This window comes from Hemitrygon akajei, chromosome 6 (assembly GCF_048418815.1).
Source record: "Hemitrygon akajei chromosome 6, sHemAka1.3, whole genome shotgun sequence".
NCBI classification, from domain to species: domain Eukaryota; kingdom Metazoa; phylum Chordata; class Chondrichthyes; order Myliobatiformes; family Dasyatidae; genus Hemitrygon; species Hemitrygon akajei.
In genome coordinates this window covers 134,293,833-134,306,005 of record NC_133129.1, presented here as the reverse complement: position 1 = coordinate 134,306,005, position 12,173 = coordinate 134,293,833, and the positions used below count along the sequence as shown (strand labels likewise).

Below are 12,173 nucleotides of genomic sequence, written 5' to 3'. Positions count from 1 at the left end.
ACATAGGTAGTCATAGCATTTGAAAAGGAAATTGGATAGTTTATCACATGAAAGGTGAAAAGAAAGAAACTGTTTCCATTAACAGGAGACTGTGCAACCACTGAACATAAATTTAAGATAATTAGTTTCTGTGATTGGGGGAGGGATCGGCACTGCCTGAAAGAGTAGAGGAAACTTTCATAAAAATGACTTTTAATTATTAGCATATTAAACAGTTTTATTGTTTAGTTTTCTTGCAGCAGGAGTCTTCAATGGGCATTTGGATATTTCACATTGAAATTCTCTTTTCTTGATTAGTCCAGTGTTGGAGATGGTATGCTTTAGCCTATCATACATTTTGAAGTTTGCTTATGTTTCATACTTTTTCTGTCTTTACAGTTCACTGGTCATTTAGAAGATATGTTACAGGGAGCCTTCAATAAGTTCCATGCCTGGCAATCAAAACGAATGCAGAAGAAGACGTGATGATAATTGTATCAAGATGTTTGAGATTAAGAGCTATTGTTACCTGCAAAGTCCCAGCAGAAGTTGCTACCTGTTCTCTAAACTGCTGTGCTGGACAGGAGCTGGGAGCCCTACAAAATTGCAGAGACTCAATGTAATTTTCAGAGCTGCACACTGGGAGAAAGAAATGCAATAAGGTGGACCACTCAGGGTGACTCTCACCAACTGACCAAAACTGGAGGGAGCTACAGGACAAAATACTGTGTGAGACAGCTTGGGAAGGCAGCGCTGTTTCTCTGCACAAAGAATCTGTCAAATGATAACTGAGTATATTTAGAAACTCTTTATAGCCTAAACATTTTTTCATTTTTGTGTAAAGTTTTAAACATGAATGGCACAATGTAAATGTGCAACTTTTTTCAGAACTGTAGCCCCCTGTTTTTGGATCCTGTTTGTAACTGAGGGAATGGAAGATGTGGATATTTTAAATAAAGAATTAATGTGAAATTATTTTGACCATTCTCATTTGTTAAATATTAAGAGAAATGCAAATTATAGAAGCTTTGTATTTGCTTGAATGATACTATGCCCCATTTAACCTTGGACACCTATGTCAGACATACAAATTTGTTCCACATTTTGCATATCAGTGATCTTTGAATTTGGAAGAGATATCTGAGAAGTAACAATAAAAATTTGAGCCATTTCAAACAAAGCTGATGTCATTGAAGATGGGGAAACTGCTGTATTACACCATTGTTCAAAGCAGAAAGCTGAGGGTAAACTCCGTAACTATATACAAGTCTGTTCAACACATCATAGAAGAACTTTTAGAAACCATAATCAGGAACAGGATTATTACCACTGACACATTGTGAATGTTTTGTGGGAACAGTACAGTGCAATACATAAATATTCTATAAATTACTTATACAATATAATTATACATGTAGAAAATAATTAAGTAGTGCAAAAATAGTGAGGTAGTATTTATGATTCATTGTCTGAAGCTTCTCCTAAAGCATTGAGTGTGTGTCTTCAGGCTCCTGTACCATCTCGCTGAAGGTAGCAATGAGAAGAGGGCATGTCCTGGGTGGTAGGGTTCTTAATGATGGATGCTTTATGAAGATGTCCTCAATGGTGGGGAGGCTGGTGCCCATAATGGAGCCGGCTGAGTTTACAACCCTCTGCCGTTTTTTTTCCCAATCCTGTGCAGCGGCACCTCCATGCCAGACGGTGATGTATTATGGTTGATAATGTCCACATGAATGTACATAATGGATCAGTTTATGTTCACTTGAATGTATATAATTTAATTCAAGGCAAATAGTGTTTAACTTGATGCAGATCTTTTTGGTGAATAGCAAATAACTGTTCTGTTCACTGGAGAAATAACAATTTGTTTCTTTGGGATTGAACTTGAGTGAATGACATAGCTTGGAAGGATGGTGAGCTTTGAGGAGTATAAAAATCAACTTCAAGAGGATGCTATTGTACACAATTTGGTGAACTGGCTACAGAAAAATATACCACAAAAATGTGATGTGTCAGATTTCAGCAAGAGGTAAAAACAGTGGCAATATAGAGGGCACAATTCTAAAAAGGCAACAGGGTCTGAAATTCTAGGGGTATTTGTACACATTATTGAAAGTGGGGCAGGTTGAGAAAGTTTTAAAGAAAAAAATTAGGATCCTAGAGTTTGTAAGTAGAGGCACATAATACAAGAATCAGGAAAGTCAAAATGTATCCTAATAAACATTGAAATAAAAATATGTTGAGCACCAGCGCTTGTGTAGAGATAAACAATTGTTCTTTAGAGTTAATGATCCTTCATCAGAACTGGGACAAATAAGAAATGTTAAGCAAGTTTTAAATTGACAAGTGGGAAGGGGAGGAGAGAACAAAAGAGCAGATTCTGTAATAGCATAGGATCCAAGTTGGAAGTGGGTAACAAAGCTGTGTATGAGTAACATGTAAATTGGTTGAGATGGATGAAAAACTACAGGAAAGAATAAAATATATATTATGCTGGAGATGTGAGATATAAGGCTGGGTTGGCTGATTATGTGGAATTGTTAAATTCATTGTAGTGTCCTGAATGTTGGGAAACAAGAACCTGAGCATTGCAGGGAAAATGATTCCACTTGGAGTATGGAAAAGAGGAGGGGAAGAAGTGTTTTGTGGTTGCATCATGAATGGTAAGTTAAAGGATGATCCAATAAACATGACAGGGCAAAATTTTACCTCTTACGCTTCACCACTTTTTTTCACCCGTTATTGATCTCTGTCGTATCCATTTAATTCTCTCCCTTTCTCCGTAATTTAAAACTTGTTTTTAGCGCTGTTCTTGATCTTACCAGAAACTAACTGTTTCCTTCCCTTGTATATTTTCTGTTCTCATTTCAGATTTCCAGTACTAGATTTCATGCCTTTGGGCTACCTTGTAAAGCAATGGTTCAACCAAAACTGCAGGGCTGAGTCTAGTCTGAGCATCACACTTTAGGGACCAAGTTGAAGGCCTTGGTAAAATTATGCAGGTAATGCAAAAACAGCTTTACTAAAATGATGAAGGGTTTCGGCCCAAAACGTCGTCACTACCTCCTCCCATAGATGCGGTCTGGCCTGCTGAGTTCTGCCAGCATTTTGTGTTTTTATTTACTAAAATGATCCCAGGATTTAAAAAAAAATGAAGTTATACAGACAAATTGGTGAAGTTCTTGCAACAGAATCCGAAAGGGTATCTGATAAAAGTAAATGAAATAACTAAGGGTCCAGATGAAGTTAATAGTGCAGTTATTTCAAATGGCAGATAGGTCAAGACTAAAGAAATATAGTGGAGATGGTTAGCAGAAGAACCAAAAGTGATATGACAAAAAAGTGCTTTTATGTAGCAAGTGGTTAAGATTTGGAATGCAATGTCATAGAAAGTGTTGGAGACAAATTCTATTAGGCTTAGTTCTTAAAAGGGGAAAAAATGTAAGACTTTGGGTTGTGGATGTAGAGTTAGTTGGATTGTTCCTGCACAGAGTTAGCATTGTTTAAGTGGACCAAAATACCTCCTGTGTTGTAATTTTTTCTGTAATTCCACCCTCTTTTGAACATTAGTCTAATGTTTCTAAACCTCCAAAGCTCTGGAATCACTGGATAAGGAGGATTGGAATAATATGGTCATTACCTATACAATTTCAACTTTCAGCACTTTAGGATGCATACTTCTAGATTTAATGTAGTGCACCCTTTTTTAAAATCAACGTTAGTTTTTTTGCTTAGTACCACATCCATTATGTTTGCACCTGTCATTACAAAGAAACGAAAGTACTCAGCTAGTACTTCCGCTTCCTGTGTAGATTTCTTGTTCCTTCTATTGACCTTACACATTTTGTACAACTTGTGTACTATCAGAAGACAATTTGATTCCATTTTTGTATACAGTATTTGCATATTCTTCCTCTTATTCTTCATTTTTTGATTTCTCTTTAATCTTACATTCGATTTCATTCTCACTTGTGTTAAATGTCTCACATTCGTCGCTTGCTGCCGCTTATGCACGGGAGTGGAGAGCTGGGGGGGACTTTGGGGCTCTCACATTTAAACGTCGTTCATTCTTTGGGGTAGTTCTCTGTTTTCACGGATGTTTGCGAAGAAAAAGCATTTCAGGATGTATATTGTATACATTTCTCTGACATTAAATTTGACCCTTGAACACTCCCTTTTCAACTGTTTAAGTAAAAGAGTCCACACCCCGCACTGATGATTCCCTAATCCCATCTCCAACCCTCCTCCTGTTCTTGGACACCCCATTCTGCTTCTCTGCCTGATCTAAATCTTTTCATCTCAAATCAAACCCACAAAGAGGGTGCTTTTCTGGAGTGGTGGACTGACCTCTGCCTTGCTGAGGCCAGACAGCAACTCTCAGATACCACCCATTACTTCACCCTTGACCAGTGTTACATACCCTGTAACTGGGTCACTTACCAGCAAAGATAGAGAGGTCTGTTGAAGTCTGATGGTACTATTTTTAACAGAATTTATTGATAAAAATACACAAAAATAATATCAATGCAAACATACAGATAATATACGTCGTCAATACTAAATCTAAAAGTGCGGGTATAATAATAATCAATAAGAAATAGCTCTATCGTTGTCTAGGGGATAATGTATTGTCCAATGGAAATATAAAAGTCACTCAAGTTCATTCAGGCTGCGGCTTTTGGTTGGAGAGAGAGAGATGGATTTTTAGAACTTGCCCGTTTTCCTTTTTATGATGTCGATCCTTCGAAATGTCGTTGGGGCTGGTTTCTCCTTTTTTTTAGCTAAAGCCGTTCTTCCGTGGTGAGGCCCACCAATTCCGAGGCAAATGGAAAAGGACGCACTTGGGCTTTCCACCGGCTGTCGCTATTAAATGCTGTCACGGGATTTCTAGCGTTTCTCCTGGTGCGTCTAAAGGGGTTGTTCCCCAGACCCTCTTTTATCCTTACTCACAGGGTCTCAGATGTCAATCAGGTTGGGATGATGTCATCCCCCAACCAGCCCACGTTGCTCATTCCTTGAGGGCTTCGATGAATAGCACAGTGCTCAATACACAATTCCGTCTCCAAGAGACAATGGCCGTTTCCCGTGGCTTTGTATTGCTGAGGGGCCAGGACATTCCAAACCCCTTGTGGATTCTGCGTGTCTTTCTCTCATTTCCTGGGTCTCCTGACCTGAATTAATAGCGATCTTGCGATTCTCAAAAAGGAGGGGGCTACTTTGTACCCTTCGGCCCCTCAGAGTTGGGGCACAGGTGTTAACACCAGGAACCCACTCTGGTCAATCAGAAATTTGTCTGAGACCTCATCAACTCTGGAGAACTCCCATTCACTACTACCAAACTCATAGTTCCTTGACCCAACACTGCTTGCCCACTGTTTTTGCCTGCTGTTGCCCCACTGAAACCGTGTCCTCATTCTTTGACTCTATTGCCCCCTTGGTTCAGTCCCTTCCCACCTACATCCATGGCATTTCTCATGCTCTCAGTCCCCTCACTATCTTTCAATTCCCTGGCCCGGACAGCCTCATTTTCACCATAGATGTCCAGTTCCTCTCCACTTCTATCCTCTACCAAGGAGGCCTTAAAGCTCGCCGCTTCTTTCTTAATAATAGAGCCAACCAGTTCTCCTCCATCTGGCAGAACTGGTCCTCACCCTCAACAATTTTTTCTTTGGTTCTCTCCCACTTTCTTCAGATTCAAGGGGTAGCCATGGGCACATGCATGGACCCCAGTTAAGCCTACTTTCTCGCTGGCTATGCAGAACAATCCATGTTTCAAGCAATCCCTGTTAAGATTCCCCAACTCTTCCTATGCTACATTGATGACTGCATTGGCGCTACTTCATGCATCCAAGCTGAGCTCATCAACTTCATAAATTTGCCCCCAGCTTCCACACTGCCCTAATTTCACTTGGTCCATTTCTGACACCTTCCTCCCTTTTCTCGGTCTCTCTGTCTCTATCCCTGGAGACAAACTATCAATTGCTATCTTTTAACCAAATCCCAGTTATCTTGACTATACCTCTTCCCACCCTAATCCTGTAAAAATGCTTTTCCCTTTTCTCAGTTCCTTCATCTCTGCCACATATGTTCCCAGGATGTGGTTTTCCTTTCCAAGACATTGGGGATGTCGTCCTCTTGCAAAGAATAGGGTTTCCCTTCCTCCACCATTGATGCTGCCCTCATCCACAACTCCTTTCTCTGAACATTTCAGTCACCCATCTTCCCACTGCCTTAACGGTGATGGAGTTCCTCTTGTCCTTACTTGCCTCCTCATGACTCATTCTCACAACTTCCGTCATCTCCAACAGGATCCTATCACCAAACATATCTTTACCTTCCTCTCTATCTCCGTTTTCCACAGGGATCACTCCCTCTGATTCCCTTGTCCATTTGTCCCTCCCCACTAAACTCCATCCCGACACTTAACCTTGCAAGCGGTTGAAGTGCTACAACTGCCCATTCATCTGCTCTATCATCTCCATTCAGGGTGCCAAACAGTTCTTCCAGGTGAGGCAACACTTTGCCTGTGAGTCTGCTGGGGCCGTCAACTGTAGCCCAGTGCTCCCAATATGGCCTCCTCTATACTGGTAAGACCCATCAGAAATTGAGGGACCGTCTCGTTGAGTACCACCGCTCCATCATCCAAATGCAGAACTTCTCGATGGCCAAATATCTTAATTCCCATTCCTGTTCCCGTTCTGGCTTCTTGGTCCATGGCCTCCTCTTGTGGCATGATGAGATACACAAGTTGCCCTATCTACCCCTCGATGGGAATGTACTTCCCTGTCCCTAAAGCACCAATTCTTTAAATGTTGCTCTTAATCAGTAATAGATTTTTGACCTCAATTTATCCTGGTTTGATCTAATTTATTATCTTATTTATCTAATCTAACTTACTGAATTGATAACCTTTCCACTCAACTACATTGACTTTGCTGTTCGTTTTTTCATAGTTAATCAAATCTTTATATTATGATCTTTGTTCCTTTAATGCACTCTCCAGCCACTTGTTCGACTCGCCCAAAGTTGTCCCCCCAGATCATGTTCTCCTTCTGCCCTTGACAGCCCAGGAAATGCTGGACAGATATTAATTAATTTCAAGAATTCTTTCTTCCTCAGCACATTAAGTTTAACCCAATCTGTGTTAGCTTGAGTGCCACTGAACGATTCTACTTTCTTAGAAGTTTGTGCAGATTCTGCAAGTCATCCGAAACTTTAACCATCTTCTATAGGTACATGGTAGAGAGTATACTGACTGGTTGCATCAAGGCCTAGTAAGGGAAGACCAATGCCCTTGAATGGAAAAGCCTATATAAAGTAGTGAATGCAGCCCAGTCCATCGCAGGTTAGACCCTCCCCAACACTGAGCACATTTACAAGGAGCATTGTCGCAGGAAAGCACCGTCCAGGCCTTGCTCTTTTGTCACTGCTGCCATGGAGCAAGGACGTACAGGAGCCTCAAGTCCCACACCACCAGGTTCAGGGAAAGTTAATACTCAACCATCAAGCTCTTGAACCACAGAACTTTACTCACCCTAGTACTGGACTGTTCCACAACCCATAGACTCGTTTTTATGGACTTTACAATTTGTGTTCTTGATATTTATTGCTTACTTATTACTATGAATGCCGGAAGAAAATGGCATTTCTAGTTCTAACTTTCTATTAAATTATATTAATATTTACTCGTCCCACTCTCCAAGTTGGAGCCCCACTCTTTCCAAATTCGGGTACGAATATTAGCGGAAGAATCGACGCAAAATCTTCACTCATCAACATGCATTGTTTAGTGAAGAAAACAATCGCGAACACACCTTTCAGATAAAATCATAAACAAGAGAAAATCTGCAGATACTGGAAATCCAAGCAAAGCTGGAGGAACAGCCGGCTAGGTATCTATGGGGTGGGGGATAAGCACAGTCAACTTTTCGGGCCGGGACCTGCGGCAGGGTAAAATGCTTGATTTTAGTTGCACATCGGAGGGAAGTTACTTAAAGTTCTGAATCTTAGACCAGGAGTTCGGTAAATACTGCCTCGCCTGGACTGGGCCCGCTCTCCACAGCCGGCGCACGGAACTTTCCCCCCTGCCCTGCCGAGAACCTGGTACCGGGAGCAGGCAGGCCGGCGGGAGGGGAGGGGAGGAGCCCGGCGTCCCTGCGGCTTCCCGGGGGCGGGGCCTGGCCCTGGCCGGGGAATTCCGTGACGGGGACGGGGCTGAGTGAAGGATCAGGCGGTGATGGTCCTGGGCTGGAGCTGTGGCAGCAGATGGGTAAGTAGGTGCGGGTTTGGGGGCCCGAGCCGCGGAAAGCAATGGACGCCTGAATCCCGAGGACTGGTCAGGCGATGAAACCGGTAGCGAAGGTTCCCCCTGCGGCCCGTCTCCAGAACCTTCTCTCCCTGGTCACTGACAGCATGAAGCGCAGGTCTCGGAGCCGACCATCCGCTCCTCAACCTCTCCGGGAACGGCTCACCCCCTCCACCCAATCCTGGACAGACTGACACCTCCCCCCCCAATCTGGGGCAGACTGACACCTCCACACCCCCCCCCCCCACCCTCCAATCCTGGACAGACTGACACCTCCACACCCCCCCCCCCCCACCCTCCAATCCCGGACAGACTGACAACTTCACACCCCCACTATCCTGGACAGACTGACACCTCCCCCCAATCTGGGGCAGACTGACACCTCCACACCCCCCCCCTCCAATCCCGGGCAGACTGACACCTTCACCCTCCCCAATCCCGGGCAGACTGACACCTCCACACCCCCCCCCCACCCTCCAATCCCGGACAGACTGACACCTTCACCCTCCCCAATCTGGGGCAGACTGACACCTCCACACACCCCCCCCCCCACCCTCCAATCCCGGACAGACTGACACCTTCACCCTCCCCAATCCCAGACAGACTGACATCTCCACCACCCCCCCAATCCTGGACAGACTGACACCTCCACGCCCCCCCCACCAATCCTGGACAGACTGACACCTCCACGCCCCCCCCCACCAATCCGGCGCCAGCTCCCCAACGGTGACGGTGAATGGGGCCATTAGTCTCAGTACCCACCAGCGAGACAATCTGACCGTCCAATATGTGTGAATATCGATCACCCAAATCTGTTGACCTCTTCCCACCCGTCCCCAGCTCTTCCCTCCTGCCATCCACTCCCAACAGTGGGATTGACCAACTTATTTCAGTACCCAACAGTGGGACATTATGACTGTCCCGGTCCTCTCCCGATATCTGTGGTAGATAGTGAGATTTGTTGACCATCTACTGTCAGCTTGCCCCTCCTGTTAGTTCCTCAAACAGGATAATTGAATGAGCTATCTCAGCCCAATGCCTAGCGCAGTGGGCCTTTCTGACTGTCCCACCCTCTGCCCTCCATATGTAGCAGATAGTGAGAACTATTGACCCCCGACTCTTGGTGGGTTGTATGTCAGCTTCTTACTCTGACAAATAGACTTCTCCAAATTGATCCCACAATCCTGCATAAAGTGGACAACAGAGCCAAGTTTCTGTCTCCTCTCCCCTTTCCCATTTAATGGTCCACTTCATGAAGGAGTGGGAAAGTTGGCTTCTTCCAAGAGCTGTAAAACGGAGCATGTGGAAGTGGGGCTACTGTAGGCAATGGCAGGAGGGACTAAGATGAGGGAGAGAGAAGTCTGAGTAAGTAGATAAGGAAGTGGAATGGGGGTAAACATCATGGTTTTCCAACATCTTGGATTTCCAGGCCATTGGAGCAAGATCTTGCTCTCTCAAGATTGCCTATCAGCTGGTGTGCAATAGCTATCTATTGTTAAAAGAGATCTCACGCAGGCGTCTTCCACTGTGCAGATGTAGTGTGAAGCTGGTCAACCTTGATCCCCATAATGACCTAAGAAGAACTTTTCAAAGAAGTTAATGTGGTTCTCAGCCCACTGCATTACCTGTGTATGAATTATGTTATTCATTCTGTCAGTCTTCAGTACATATCTTGTCAGGTGTTGTCCCTGTGTTATACCCCACCCTCATTCCTTTGTGTAATTAAAATCTTCTTGCACTCTCTGTTGGGGATAAGACCAGTGCTACTGAAATTATTAAATGTGTTCAACTCCTCCTTGCATTGCTTCATGTGAGGTTTTAGGTCATCCGTCGCCTGAATGTAGTCCTTTATAGTCCTTTAACATCCTTGGACTATTTTTACTGTGCACATGGTCTGTTTTTTAAAAATCAATTATGCTATTGTTTGCACTGTTGTAACTATGTGGTTTTGTGCAGGTCTTGTAGCTTTAGTTTTTGGTCTTGTTTTGTCTGGTGGATTTGGAGCTCCTTTCCGGGGAACGCGCTAAGACAGTAGTGCAATATTAATACGCAGCAGCTTCTCCGGACTCTGGATTGGGGATTGCCAAACGTTATGTGGATTTTCTGGTTTAGTCTGTTTTGTCATATGCTTTTGTGATATCATTCTGGAGAAACGTTGTCTAATTTTTTAACTGCATTGCATTTGTGGTGTCTAAATGACAATAAACTGAATCTGAATGTGGGTTATCCCTTGCTGTCTACACATTTAGTCTTCCAACATTGCCCCTCGGTGACATCTAATTCCCTGCATTGGCTTCTGTCCAGAATGTACCCCAACTGCCCTAAATTGCTCTCTGCATTAATTTTCCGACATACTTTCTGCCTGCAGTCACTAATTGTGATGCTGTGCTGGACCCTTGGTTGTGTAGATGCTGTTTATATTATTTTTATTTAGCGATACAGGGTGGAGTACCCCTTCAAGCAGCACCATCCCAGCAAACTCTGACAACCCCGATTTAACCCAGAACTAATTACTGGACAATTTAAAATGACCAACTCATCTACCTGGTACGTCTTTGGACTGTGGGAGGGAACCGGAACACCCTGGGGGGAAAACCATACATTTCACGGGGAGGGCATACAGACTCCTTCCAGAGGAAGCAGAAGGGAGATGTATTGCTGTAGCATATCTAGTTGATGTGGTCTGTTGATTAAAGTTAGGGCAGCTGCTAATGCTTGTATTAACTAGGACAATAAAGCTTCAATATTTAGAAATCCAAATGACTGGCATCTGCTTCACCAGGTAACATTTGCTGCACTACCTCCCTATTGCAGAGCCCCTGATTCTCAAGCTCCATTTCCACTTGCCAAGGCCCTCCCCCCTTCCTGTACATCCTTCCCACTAGTTGCCACGCTCTCTTTCCATTCATGGGGCTCTATTTCCTGTACTCTTTCCACTTATGAGGGCCTTGGTTCCTGGACTCTCTTTCTATACACGGGGACTCCCTGCTGGGATCAATTTTCCTCCATTCCCATTCACCTCACCTGGCCCTATCACACCCTCTTCAAACTGACAAGAGTCCCATTTCCTCCATCTCCATTGCTCTACGTTCACTGGGAAACTTATTCCACTACATTAATTTTGTAAAAGTAATTTTAAAATGTACTTGTTCATTAATATAATAATATCCAATAGCCCAGAAGGTCTGCTTGTCTACTACCCCCAAAGTCCAGAGTCTACCAGATTGTCGGGTCTATGTTTAATTTTTGTGATTTTTCTATTGAATTTTCAAATGCCTGTCAAGACATTACAAATCTGTGATAATCAAGCTCTGTAACTTTAATGAAATAAAAATCGCTATCACATATCTGCAAGAGCCAAGATTAGAAAAATTCATCTACCAATTATTCTTCTGAAACTGGTCATAAGACCCTAGTGCTGAGAGCCTTAAGTCATATGAATGTAATGAAGAGAAAAAGATAAGTTGGCTCATTGAGAATACTTGTGCAGTAATTGGGAAATTGTGCATCATGATTCCAATCTACTGTCTCACTCAGTAACAGCTAAGAATCTTCAGGGAGAGTGAGTGCACTAACTTAGAATAAAGTAGTCTTGCTGAAGGGTCGTGGACAGAAACGTCAACTGTACTCTTTTCCGTAGATGCTGCTTGGCTTGTTGAGCTCCCCCAGCATTTTGAATGTGTTACTTGGATTTCCAGAATTTGCAGATTTTCTGTTGTTTGAAAATAGTCTGGAAGTTCTTTTCTGAGTCCTCAGCCAAGTATTATGACAAACTCAAGTTTATTGTGCCAGCTAGCAGTTTGTTTCAAATGTAAGTGAACATCTGAAGTACATCCATTGGTTTTCCAACACTTCTGTAACTTGAACATCCTTAATACCCCTATTTTGT

General features: G+C 43.4%; 2 protein-coding genes across 5 annotated transcripts in view; both read left to right on the top strand.

The window, feature by feature from the left end:
* gtf2h1 (general transcription factor IIH, polypeptide 1) overlaps positions 1 to 951 on the top strand; it is a 79,631-nt gene extending 78,680 nt beyond the window's left edge. For all 3 annotated transcript variants that reach the window (XM_073049291.1, XM_073049288.1, XM_073049289.1), the window contains one exon: positions 379 to 951. In XM_073049291.1, the coding sequence (XP_072905392.1) occupies positions 379 to 465 (87 nt within the window). In that variant the 3' untranslated portion in view covers positions 466 to 951. The remainder of the gene's footprint in view (positions 1 to 378) is intronic.
* Positions 952 to 7,853: 6,902 nt separating this feature from the next.
* The window catches only part of hps5 (HPS5 biogenesis of lysosomal organelles complex 2 subunit 2), a 66,362-nt gene continuing 62,042 nt past the window's right edge, over positions 7,854 to 12,173 (top strand). The window contains exon 1 of one of the 2 annotated variants that reach the window (XM_073049287.1): positions 7,854 to 7,871. The gene's annotated coding sequence lies outside the window, so the exon portion shown is untranslated. Of the gene's footprint in view, positions 7,872 to 8,120; positions 8,249 to 12,173 lie in introns of those variants that run through there. The other variant, XM_073049286.1, reaches the window with a different exon arrangement.